This window comes from Megascapheus bottae, chromosome 6 (assembly GCF_031878675.1).
Source record: "Megascapheus bottae isolate mThoBot1 chromosome 6, mThoBot2.hap1, whole genome shotgun sequence".
Lineage (NCBI taxonomy): Eukaryota > Metazoa > Chordata > Mammalia > Rodentia > Geomyidae > Megascapheus > Megascapheus bottae.
This window is the reverse complement of record NC_143514.1, coordinates 54,999,103-55,012,314: the sequence shown is the minus strand read 5'-3', so window position 1 is coordinate 55,012,314 and position 13,212 is coordinate 54,999,103. Positions and strand designations below refer to the sequence as shown.

The 13,212-nt window shown below is 41.7% G+C and overlaps 1 protein-coding gene across 3 annotated transcripts in view; it reads right to left on the bottom strand.

The window, feature by feature from the left end:
* Gpbp1l1 (GC-rich promoter binding protein 1 like 1) overlaps positions 1–13,212 on the bottom strand; it is a 45,218-nt gene that overhangs the window by 3,071 nt on the left and 28,935 nt on the right. For all 3 annotated transcript variants that reach the window (XM_090334948.1, XM_090334947.1, XM_090334949.1), the window contains 4 exons: positions 5,662–5,802; positions 4,490–4,648; positions 1,835–1,959; positions 274–376 (listed from right to left, as the gene is read on the bottom strand). In XM_090334948.1, the coding sequence (XP_090191074.1) occupies positions 274–376; positions 1,835–1,959; positions 4,490–4,648; positions 5,662–5,802 (528 nt within the window). The remainder of the gene's footprint in view (positions 1–273; positions 377–1,834; positions 1,960–4,489; positions 4,649–5,661; positions 5,803–13,212) is intronic.

Sequence of the window (13,212 nt, the reverse complement as noted above, 5' to 3'; positions counted from 1 at the left end):
AAGAAAGTCCAAGGATAGTGCTCAGGCCCTGAGCTCAAGCCCAGGACTGACAAAAAAAAAAAAAAAAAAAAAAAAAAAAAAAGAACCAAGTTACTTTCTAGACTCGCCCAGCCACCGGCCTGGTTTGTAGATTACCACTGGAAGATCTTGCCAAGGCAGTGTTTGAGGAGCCTTTGTATTTCTAGCATGGTCTTTTCTGGTTTTCTTTCATTTTAGGGTAGGACGCCCTAATGGTCAGGCTATCCTCTTTGCTCCAGGAAGGGTATCACATACCTGCTCGGTCTTCATGTGGAATTCTTTGAGCTCATCTTCTGTGAGAGGAAGACAACTCTCGTCATTTTCAGGATATTCCTGCCACCCCATAGCTTTTAATAATCTGGTAAAAGCAAAAGAAGAGGTCTGATAAGACACAGGTAAGCCTGCACGGGCACAGCACACTCCTTCCACTGCTGCTCCGCACCAGGAGCAATGGCAGGATGGAGGTGTCTTCTCCACGATGGCACGAGCTACTCAAGCTCACTTAATTGAATGGGAACATTCCACTGCAGTTGCGAAAAAGACATTTGAATAACCCAAAGCAAAAACCAAGACGGTATAAATAGTCACGTGACCAATTAGTTTTAGACTAAAACAAGAAATTTTTGTTCTCTGTGAACACTATAGCTTATTTCTAGGCAAGCACTCTAGCACTAGGCCAAACTCCTGGCCCCACTATAGCTTATTTCTATATGTACTTAAGTTCTGTTCCTACCTGCATAACATAGTAGTTTCTCTTGTAACTGCTGAAGTTCCTCAGAACATGAGTTCTGTTAGAAAGGTACTGCCAAATCTGGTAGCTCCACCTATCATCAGTTGCGCAGATGTATTCAAGTCTTTCTTTCTTTTTTGGGGTTTGAACTCTGGGCCCAGGCACTGTCTCTGAGCTCTTCAGCTCAAGGCTACCACCCTACCCTTGAGCCAAGCCTCACTTGCCATTTTCTAGAGGTTAAATGGACATAAGAGTCTCAGGTCCTTTTGTGCCTGGACTGGCTTTGAACCTTGATCCTCAGATCTCAGCCTCCTGAGTAGCTAGGAATATAGATGTGAACCACTGCACCCCCACCTGGCTGTATTCAAGGCTTTCATTTAAGCAACAGATTCTATGAACAGAATTTCAGGCTTTGAAAGGCCTCCTTAAAGACTTTGAGGGGCTGTGAGTTTGGCCGACTGTGTTAAGAGTGCATGCCTAGCATGCACAAAAACCCAAGTCTGATTCTGCAATACCACATACATAGAAAAAGCCAGAAGTGGTGCTGTAGTTGAAGTGGTAGAGCTCTAACCTTGAGAAAGCTCAGGAAAGTACTCAGGCCCTGAGTTTAAGCCCCAGAACTGACGACGAAGATGAAGAAGGAGAAGGAGAAGCAGGAGGAGGAGGAGGAGGAGGAGGAGGAGGAGGAAGAAGAGGAAGAGGAGGAATAAAAATAGGAAGGAGGAGGAGGAGGAGGAGAGAGGAGGAGGAGGAGGAGGAGGAGGAGGAGGAGGAGGAGGAGGAGGAGGAGGAGGAGGAGGAGGAGGAAAGGGGCCGGGAGTTGGCCTAGTGGTACAGTGCTTGCCTAGCATGCACGAAGACCCAGGTTCGATTCCTTGGTACCACATACTTTGAAACAAGTTCCCTCTTCTCCCTATTTTGAGGCTTTAAGCTGGATCTGATAAGTATAAATGAACACTTTGGAGATTATGGAAAAAGCTGGCGTGTCTGTGATATAAATCCACCTAAGTGTTCGAGTCAGATTCATTGCCCTCAGCCTTCTTGCAGGCCATACATGGACAGCATTGCTAGTGATGTCATCCTTACCGGTGCTCTGCTTCCAGGGAGTGAGAGAGGACCTCCCTTTCTTCTGCAATGGGGAGAGAAAGACCATTCTGAAGACAGCCTCCCTCTCCAATTTCCTTTGGTTCAGATGTGCTATTATCCTCCAACTACAATAAAGAAAAAGAAGGACACTGGCTTATTGATTGTGGAAAAAAAAGCCAAAATCATGAAGTTAGCAGTTAACTCAGTGCTTTCCATCTCTACCACTTAAAAACAGGGACCTGTGGGAGCCGGGAGTTTGGCCTAGTGGTAGAGTGCTTGCCTAGCATGCACAAAGACTCAGGTTTGAATCCTTGGTACCACATATATAGAAAAAAGCCGGAAGTGGTGCTGAGGCTCAAGTGGTAGAGCTCTAGCCTTGAGAAAGTTCAAGGACAATGTTCAGTTGTTTACCAGCAAACTCATTGTGAAGTTTATGGGGGGGGGGGGAGATCTAGAACAGCCAACACAATACTGAAAGAATAAAGTTGGGGGGCTGGAAGCATGGGCTTAGTGGTAGCGTGCTTGCCTAGCAGGCACAAAACCCTGGGTTCAAGTCCTTGAACCACAGCACCATTTCTGGCATTTTCTGTATATGTGGTACCAAGTGGTACAGCACTAGGTTTGAGAAAGCCCAAGGACAGTGCCCAGACCCCGAGTTCAATACGCAGGATTAGGGGAAAAAAAAAAGTTGGAGAATTACTACCCAATTCATAATGAAGTTATTGATAAAAGGATTGCCACCCATATACAATTTTTTTTTTTTTTTTTTTGCCAGTCATGGGCTTGAGCTCAGGGCCTGAGCACTGTCCTTGGACTTTCTCAAGGTTAGAGCTCTACCACTTGAGCCTCAGCACCATTTCTGGCTTTTTTCTATGTATGTGGTACCAAGGAATTGAACCCGGATCTTCATGCATGCTAGGCAAGCACTCTACCACTAGGCCAAACTCCCGGCCCCCCATATACAAATCTTAAACTCAAAAATAAAACAATGAAGAATGACAAAATACAGGAACAAAAAAACATATAGAATGCTGTTCCACATGTCATCAAGGGAATGTAAATTAAAACAAGGATACCACTACATACCTATTAAAAGGATCAAAATTCAGAAATTTGACATCATGAAATGCTACAGAAGACATGAAATAATAGCAAGTTTAATTTATTAGTGGTAGAGACCCAAAGTGGTGTCCACTGAAGGATAGTTTGGTAGTTCTTTGATATTTACTTGGCTGACAACTAGTGCCTACGCAAAATTGTGTGCACAGGTGTATTTATTGCAGCTTTATTCCTAATTGCTAAAACTCAAAAGCAATCAAGATGTTTTTGGGTAGATAAAGCGAATGGTCATTATAAAAGAAACCCCAAGAAGCTATGTCTCAAAGGGGTAGAGTACTCGCTTTGAGCAAAAGAGCTCAGGGACAGTGACTGGGCTCTGAGTTCAAGGCATGACATGCCCATCCCCCACCAAAAAAAAAAGCTAAACCTTAACTATTCAGGAAGCTGTGATCTGAGGATAATAGTTCAAAGCCACCCCAAGCAGGAAAGTTTGTGAGACTCATCTCCAATAAATTACTCAGAAAGAGCTGCACTGCCCGCAAGTGGCACTGTGGTTCAAGTGGGAGAACGCTAGCCTTGAGCCTAAGCTCACCAACTTGAGTACCCAGGACCTGAGTTCAAGCTCCAAGGAGTGCAACAAAACAAAACAAAAACAACCTCAAAGCCGGGCATAATGGCTCATGCCTATAATCCTAGCTACTCAGGCGGCTGAGATTTAAGGATTGCAATTCAAAGCCAAGCTAGGCACTAATGTCTGCAAGATTTATCTCCAATTAACCATCTGAAAACCGGAAGGGGCACTGTGGCTTAAGGGGTAGGGTGGTAGCTTGAACTGAAGAATTCAGAGACAGTGCCCAGGCCCACAGTTCAAATCCCACAACAGACAAAAAAAAAAGCATCCCCAAACCCTCAATTTGAATTTCTGATGAACAATAAATTATACTTTGTAACAGACTACATAGCAGGCTGATTCTCCTACAGATAAAATGAACATTTCAAAATCTTGCCAAAAATTTTTCTTTTTGCTAGACCCAGGGCATGAACTCAGGCCCCGAGTGCTGTCCTTGGGCTAGAGGTCTATCACTTGAGCCACTTTTGTTTGCTATGTATGTGGTACTAAGGAATTGAACCCACGTCTTTGTGCATGTTAAGCAAGCACTCTACCACTAGGCCAAACTTCTGGCCTCCCCATTATTTTCCCCCTTTTGTCCTTTTTTTGGTCAGTCGTGGGGCTTGAACTCTGGGCCTGGGTGCTGTCCCTGAGCTCTTCAGCTCGAGGCTACAGGCTATGGTGGTACCGTTGAGCCAAGCTCCATTTCTCATTTTCTACAGGTCAACTGGAGATAAGAGTCTATGGTTCTTTTGTGGTTGGGGTGGTTTTGAACCTCGATCCTCAGATCTCAGCCTCCTGAGTAGCTAGGATTACAGACATGAGCCACTGTGCCACGGGCTCCATTTCTTTTTCTTAAAAGAAAAAAAAATCAACACAAGCACAGAATGGGGCCTATGGGAGGGACAATAAAATCTAAATGACCAAAAAATATACTATAATCAAGGAAAATACATTACACCATCAGAAATACCCTATGCACTTACATCCTCCAGCTTGTCACAATCTCTATTCTCTGAGAAGTCTCCGTTCCGATCGTCCTTCAGAGTCTTCAGGAACTCACTCTTCCGGTCAGTGGTTCGACGGGTCAACTTGGTCAGACGAGTGGTACTCATCTCCATTGGAGGGGTAGTGCTGGAGGGACTCTGGGCAAAAACCACAAATAAGTTGCTCCCAACAGCAAAGAGCGAGATCTGGCTTTTGTGGTCACTTACACATGGCCCAATCCCCAGAATCTAGTAGCCTGCTTATCATGATTTTCTTTTTGTTGCTGTTTTGTACAGCTTGAACTCTGGGCCTGGTTGCCATTTCTGAGCTCTTTTGCTCAAGGCTAGAACTTAACCACTTTGAGTCATAGCGCCACTTCTATTTTCATGAGTACTTAACTGGAGTCTCACAGGGCCATTTCTGCAAAGGCTGGCTTTGAATTGCAATCCTCAGGTCTCAGCCTCCTAAGTTGCTATGATTATAGGTGTGAGCCACCGGCACTAGGCATTTATTATTCTTTTATCAAATACTAACAACCTCCTTATTTAAAGACACCAATCTTGGAGTTTTTATGGTTAAGACTCCTGCCTTACAGAATATATACTGCTTTAACTGTTCTACAGGTACCAGCAGAATTCCATTCTAATGCAGACAGCCTTGGTCTATTATGAGTTTTTACCCTACTTAGGTACTGCAACATTTTTTTTTTTTTGCCAGTCCTGGGCTTGAGCTCAGGGCCTGAGCACTGTCTTTGGACTTTCTCAAGGCTAGAGCTCTACCACTTGAGCCTCAGCACCATTCCGGCTTTTTTTTTTTTTTGAATGTATGTGGTACTGAGGAATCAAACCTGGGCCTTTGTGCATGCTAGGCCAAACTCCCAGCCCTACTGCAACATTTTTGATACTAATGGGAAATACCAGTCAGTATGGAAGGAATTCTCAGTTAATGGTTACAAAAGAAATGAAATTATAACTGCATGTCCGAATGCCCATGTATGTATGAAGAGTGGGAAAATGGTAACTTTTGAGGGTCTCACTGTATAGGCAGCCCATGTTGGACTCTAATTTGCAATCCTCTTGACTCTACCCCTGAAAGGCTATAGATTAGAGGTATGCACTACCACACCTGGACTGGAAATAGTGACTTTATAATCTGCATTATCCCCACTCACCTCTTTGGGAGAGCTTAGAACTGTGCCACCAACCAGTACCACTGGTTTGGTAACGGAGATTGGATTGGTAAAAGCAGACTCCCGGCTAGAGGAAAGGGATCCAGATTTATGTTCCAATCTGTTAGCTTTCCATGCATTGGGCTATAAGAGAATAAAGAATAATACAAATAAAACACACAAATAAAAACTCAACATGTAAAATCATATATTAAAGACGGAAATGTTATTTGATAATTGAAGTTTCCAGAGCTTACCTGTCTCAACATGTTTGCGAGGTATGCAACCTCATTCTGAGATTAGGCACTTGAAGGATAAAGATGGAAAACAAGGACCAAGGAGGTTAAAAGGTACTTCTTGAAAAGAGAGCTCCAGTTCAGTCTGTGAGTGCTAGGGTGATCAATAAGCAGCAACTTTCTTTACAATGCTATTTCTCAAAGTATGCAATTGTACATAGGATATGAGAAACAGATTTTCCATTTATTAAATCCCAAAATGCTTCCTTTTAAGGTATGATCGTTAACTTCTACAAAGTACATCAAAAAAACAAAACCAAACCAAAAAAAGCTGTTTTCTAGAAATTTTGAATGCAACAGGCTACTTCCATGCCAAGATAGACACTTATAGCAGGACAAAGTTTTAGTTCTTTTTTGGGGTGTGTGTAAGAGGGGTTCATGGGGCCTGGGAGCTGTCACTGAGCTCTTCAGCTTAAGGTTATTGCCCTACCCTTGAGCCAAGCCCCACATCCCAATTTCTAGAGATTAATTGGAGTTAAGAGTCTCACAGCTGTGTATAGTGCCCAGGCTGGCTTTGAACCGTGATGCTCAGATCTCAACCTCCTGAGTAGCTAGATTATAGGTGTGAGCCACTGCACCTGGCAATCCCGGTTTTAGTGAAAAGAATTATTTCCATAGTTACCTTCTTCGAAAAGGGTTATTAAGGATTAAGAAGAGAATAAGCTTTATTGAATTATCTGTCATATACCAGATGCTGGCCACATTGTTTCATTGTTAAACCAATCAAACGTAGTAATGCTATTGCTTTTGTTCTGCTCACACCCCCAATGGCTCCAAAGAATGGAGAAGCAGGTAAGAGAAAGTGACCCAACTGGAGAGAAGATTGAAGATTGTCTGAATTTCTTTTGCTTACTCTTTCTGTTCTTCTGTTCTTCCCTCCCTCCCTCCCCTTTCCTTTTCCCTTTCCCTTCTGCCCTTTCCTTCCTTCTTTTACCAATCCTGGGCTTGAGCTCAGGGCCTGAGCACTGTCCTTGGGCTTTCTCTAGGCTAAAGCTCTGCTACTTGAGCCACAGCACCACTTCTAGCTTTTTCTATGTATGTGGTACCAAGGAATCGAACCTGGGTCTTTGTGCATACTAGGCAAGCACTCTACCACTAAGCCAAACTCCTGGCCCCAAGAAGATGGTTTTTCAAAAACAAAATCAAAAGATGCTTAGGCTTAACTATCAACAATGATCTGTAGCTTAACCAGAATTAAGAGTATTATCAGAAGCAAGGTCATCATAAGGTACGGAAGTCTGTGCTTTGCTCCAATAGCACCTTGTGCACTGGAATATTCACTTCTCTACTCAGTTTTACTCCAACTAAAAGTCTTAATTTTCAGACACTAAACACTGTTTAGTTGGCTGCCCGAGAACATTAAGGTGTTCCATGCCTTAAACAATTATGTAAACTCCACTAAAGTAAACTAAGCTCCCTATAAAATAACATTTCTATTTATTTATTTATGTATTTATTTACTTATTGCCAGTCCTGGGCTTGAGCTCAGGACCTGAGCACTGTCCTTGGACTTTCTCAAGGCTAGAACTCTACCACTTCAGCCTCAGCACCACTTTTGGCCTTTTTTTATGTATGTGGTACTGAGGAATTGAACCAGGTCTGCATGCATGCTAGGCAAGTATTCTACCACTAGGCCAAACTCCCGGCCACCACCATTTCTTTTTAATGGAACATATTTTCTATACCCCCCATTTTTTTTTCATTTTGTCAGTACTGAGACTTGAACTCTGGGCTTGAGTGCTTTTCCTGAACTCTTCAGCTCAAGGCTTAGCATTTGAGCCACAGCACAACTTCTGGCTTATTCTGCTTATTTTGTTTTCTGTCAGTTTATTTCCCCTTGCCCAGGCAAGAAACTGGAAATGATGCTTTGGCTCAAGTGGTAAAGCATTAGCCTTGAGCTGAAGAGCTCAGGGACAGTGCCCAGGCCCAGAGTTCAAGCCCCACTACTGACAAAAAAAGAAAGAAAAAAAAAAAAAAAAAGCCAGGCACAACTGATTCATGCCTATAATCCTAGATATTCAGGAGGCTAAGATCTGAAGATTGTGGTTCAAAACCAGCCTAGGCAGAAAGTTTATGATAGGAGATAACCATTGAAAAAAGAAAAAATAAAGAAAAAACCTGAAGTAGAGCTGTGGTTCAAGCACTAGCCTTTAGCAAAGAAAGATCAGGGACAGTGTCTAAGGCCCTGAGTACAAGTCTCAAAACTGACATCCCCCCCAAAAAAGTATCCTGGTATATTATATACTTCTGATTATTAGACTTTTCTAAAGCAAACCCTATCCCCCTAGAATCTTTGAAGCTTTATTTTCTAGGTTTTATTCTTTTTTTTTTTTTTTTTTTTGGCCAGATCTGGCTTGAACTCAGGGGTCTGAGCACTGTCCTTGGGTTTCTCAAGGCTAGAGTTACCACTTGAGTCACAGAACTACTTCTGGCTTTTTTCTATGTATGTGCTACCGAGGAATTGAACCTGGGTCTTCGTGCATGCTAGGCAAGCACTCTACCATTAGGCCAAACTCCTGGCTCCTCTAGGTTCTATTCTTACCTTCTGAATTCCTGTCACAGTATTCTAGGCTCAGCATTTTTCTGCTGCTACCTTTTCCTAGCTGAATATCATTAGAAAAATCAGTTATGTGTAACAATTAAGTTTAAATTGTTAAATTATTTACTTATTTATGCCCATCCCAGGGCTTGAACTCAGAGCTACGCACTGTCCCTGAGCTGCTTTTGTTCAAGCCTCGCACTCTATCCACATGAGCCATAGGGCCACTTTTAGCCTTTTCTGTTTGGGTGCTATTGAGGAATTGAACCCAGGGCTTCATGCATGCTAGGCAAGCACTCTCCCACTAAACTACATTTTCAGCCCTAAAATATATTTGTCCTCTCAATTTATAAATTTTTACAAAGGTCTCCATGCTCGTAGTCTTACCTCACCACTTCCATATATCAGCCATTATGTAATTTCTCACCTTTACTAAAACATGGCATATTCCGATTCCATTAATTAGAATTCCCTGATTTAATTCCAACATTAAGCGTGGCTAGTGCCAGGCTACCTTCTCTTTCTAATTTACCTAATGCCAATCAAATGCTCCTTCTTCTACCACCAAATTGCAACATTCCTGATGTCAATCAAACTAGACATTCAGATCTATTTAATTGTAGAAAGCTCAAAATAGACTGTTCAGATAGCTGACAAAGTCTTTACATCAGTTAGAGGTGGGGACATGAAGGGTGACTGGAGGATTTCCAGACAGACAGGTCATTCAAAATCCTGACTGGTGAAGGGTGGAGGGAAGAAATAAAACAGCTGATAAAAGGAGAAGCTTACAATTTTGGAAGCTTTATTTTCACCATCAATTTTTTATTTTAACATATTTATAGAATAAGAGGTGATGATTTCGGGCCGGGAGTTTGGCCTAGTGGTTAAAGTGCTTGCCTAGCATGCATGAAGACCCAGGTTCGAGTCCTTGGTACCACATACATACAAAAAAAGCCAGAAGTGGTGCTGAAGCTCAAGTGGTAGAGCTCTAGCCTTGAGAAAGTCCAAGGACAGTGCTCAGGCCCTGAGCGCAAGCCCAGGACTGGCAAAAAAAAAAAAAAAAAAAAGAGGTGATGATTTCATATACGCATACAGTATGAAGTGATTAAAACAATCTAACATAAAAAAGAATGCTTAAGGGGCTGGGAGCATGGCCTAGTGGTAGAGTGCTCACCTAGCATGCACAAAGCCCTGGGTTCGATTTCCCAGAACTATATACACACAAAAAAGCCATAAGTGGTACAGAGTACTAGCCTTGAACAAAAAGTATCCAAGGACAGTGTCTAGACCCTGAGTTCAAGCCCCAGGACTGGGGGAGGGGGCGGGGGGAAGAGCATGCCTGATTAAAACAATCTAACATTAAAAAAAAAGAATGCCTATCCACTATACTTGTACTCAAACTCATAAACCATATTTGTTTAAGCAGTTTTCTTACTATTACCTATATTCTAGCTCTTTCTATGGGAAGAAATATTAGAGGTTTGAACTTAGGGTCTTGTGCTTGACTAGGCTAATAGTAGTGTGCTGGTTAAGATACTGGTGCCTGGCTCAGCCTTGATTGTTGTTTATGTTCAAAATGGAGTTTAAACAATGATTCTTCAGATCTTAACATCATGAGTAGGTAAGATTACAATTGTGAGTCAATGTCATCCAGCGTCCAAGGGTTCTTCTTGGTGCTGATCCTGGGGCTTGAATTCAGGGCCTGGGTGCCATCCATGGGTACCTTCTATTCAAGATTAGTGCTCTACCATTGAGTCACAGCTCTACTTTTGCTTTTTTGAGGAGGGAGGGGAAGGAGAGCCTTACAGATAAAATTTCCTGCTTGGGTTGGCTTCAAACCATGATTTTTAGATCTCAGTCTTTTGAATAGTTAGTATGAGAGGCATGAGCACTCATGCCTGGCTTTCTAGAATCTTGAACTGAAAAGTTGCCAAACATTTTCTAATAGCAAGCTGAGTAGTAGCACAACCAGGAAAGGTCGTGGGGCTGAAACTCAGGGCCTAGGTACTGTCCTTAAGAGCATTTTTTGTTGTTGTTGTTAAAGGTTAGGGCTCTACCACTTAAGCCACAGTGTCACTTCTGGTTTTCTGCTGGCTAACTGGAGATAAGACTCTCATGGACTTTCATGACCTAGATGGCTTTGAACCTTGATCCTCAGATCCCAGCCTCCTAAGTACCTAGCATTATAAGCATTGGCTACTAGTACCTGGCTCTTGAGACTCTTAAATTAACAGAAAACACAGAAATAGAGATTTGGTTCAAGTAATAGAGAGCACCATTCAAAAAAAAATAATAAAAAGGCTCAAGGAAAGCATCCATGCGCTAAGTTCAAGCCCAAGGACAGGAACCGATTTAAAAAATTTTAATTTCAATAATATAATGAAATTATTACTTATTAATCTATTTTTAGGGGGGGTCATGGGGTTTCAACTCTGAGCCTGGGTACTATCCCTGTACTCTTCAGCTCAAGGCTATCACCCTATCCCTGGAACCACAGGTTCACTTCCAGTTTTCTGGTGGTTAATTGGAGATGAGAGTCTCATGGTCTTTTGTGCACAGGCTGGCTTTGAAATGCAATCCTCAGATCTCAGCCTCCTGAGTAGCTAGGATTACAGGTATAACACACCAATGCTTGGCAAAATTTTCTTTATTTCTATAGTCAAACCATTTTTGTTTATTTTCCTCACCTCGTAAGCAGCAAGTGATTAAGTGTTGACAGGTCTTACTGCTATTTTAAACTTAACTACTGGGACTTTGGTATAGTAAGTTCATCCACCCTAAAAAATTCAATCATTTTTTCTGTAATAATGACTTCCAGTCCTCATGTTCATATTCTAGTGTTACCAATTTCACTTATTATCCATCAAACATGCCATCATGTTTGGTGGTTTTAGACTTATTTAACCACCTTTGCTCTTATAATGTATAATTTGGTCCAAATTTCCTTTTCCCTATGCAAATCTAGATCATCCTTCAAAGATCATCTCTGATTAGTTTTTTTGGGAGAAACTTTCCTTGATGATTGTAGTCCTCCGTAATCTTACTCCTTTAAATTGATAAATACAGTGTAAGATCTGTTTAAATATTAAAATGCTAACAGAATCTGTTACTGTTCTATTTCATACATAATGACATGACTTTTTATACTGTGATATCATATCACTCCAATTAAACTTTCAGCTTAGAGAGAGTCCTAACTAATGCTCCTTCTTTGGCAGTATTGGGGTTTGAACTTTAGGGATTTTGTGCTTTTTAGACAAGTAAGTACTCAACCACTTGAGCCATGTCACAGTCTAATGATGCTACATATTTATATTTATTATAACATCAAACACTGTGCACAGTGGAAAGTGAACTGGCGCTTACCAGTATTCCTCTTTATTTATTTATTGTTGATCATGGGGCTTGAACTCTGGGCCTGGGTACTGTCCCTGGGCTCTTCAGCTCAAGGCTAATGCTCTACCATTTTGAGCTACAGTGCTACTTCTGGTTTTCTGGTGGTTAACTGGAGATAGGAATCTCAGGGACTTTCATGCCCAGGCTGGGCATGAACCACAATCTTCAGATCTCAGCCTTCTGGGTAGCTAAGATTACAGGCGTGAGCTAACTGCGCCTGCAGTTTTCCTCTTAACACAGAAATTTAAATTATTTCCATACAGTGACTAGAATTCATTCAAGCATTTATTATGTGCCTATAAAAGGAAGCCAGGAATATAAAAATGAGCATCTGAAAACTACACGAAAGAAAGTCACGTATAGTAAAACAAATACATGCAATAAAGTATTATAGGTATTAATAAACACACAATACTATGTAATCCTAATTTTAAGGATTGCCTAGACATTTAGATGTGATAGGAAAGGATTCACAAAAAGGATGGTACATTTTGAAGAGAAATTTCTTTCGAGATAAAAGAAAAAAGGACATTAAAATGGAAAATATTGCACTTAGGCTATGAAGAATTAATGGGAGCTAAGTAGTTAGAATACTGAATTATAAGACCAGGTACTGAGAAACTACAACCCATGTGCTTGATGTAGCCCAAAGTGTTTTAATATGACGAGCTAATTACTATTTTTAAAAGGATACAAAAAATGAAAGAGCAATAAAATATTTCTTATCTGGCTCTTCATAGAAAAAAAAATCATCAATCCTTGTTATAAATAATGTAGAGCCAGTTGAATGGATTTTAATATACTAAACTTTTTTTTTTGCCAGTCCTGGGCTTGAGCTCAGGGCCTGAGCACTGTCCTTGGACTTTCTCAAGGCTAGAGCTCTACCACTTGAGCCTCAGCACCATTTTCGGCTTTTTTCTATGTATGTGGTACCGAGGAATCGAACCCAGGTCTTCGTGCATGCTAGGCAAGCACTTTAACCACTAGGCCAAATTCCCGGCCCCTAAACGTTTTTTTTTTATCCTGTCTTTCTTCTTCCTTTTTTTTTGGGGGGGGGGCATTTCTGGGGCTTGAACTCAGGGGCAGGGCACTGTCCCTGAACTTCTTTCTGCTTAAAGCTAGTGCTCTACCATTTGAGCAACAGTGCCATTTCTGGCTTATTCTGTGTATGTGGTACTGAGCAATTGAACCCAGGGCTTCATGAATGTTAGGCAAGCACTCAAATCACTAAGCCACATTCCCAGTCCATTACGACCCTTTTTTTTTTTTGCCAGTTGTGGGGCTTGAATTCAGGGGCTGAGCACGGTCCTTGTACTTTTCTCA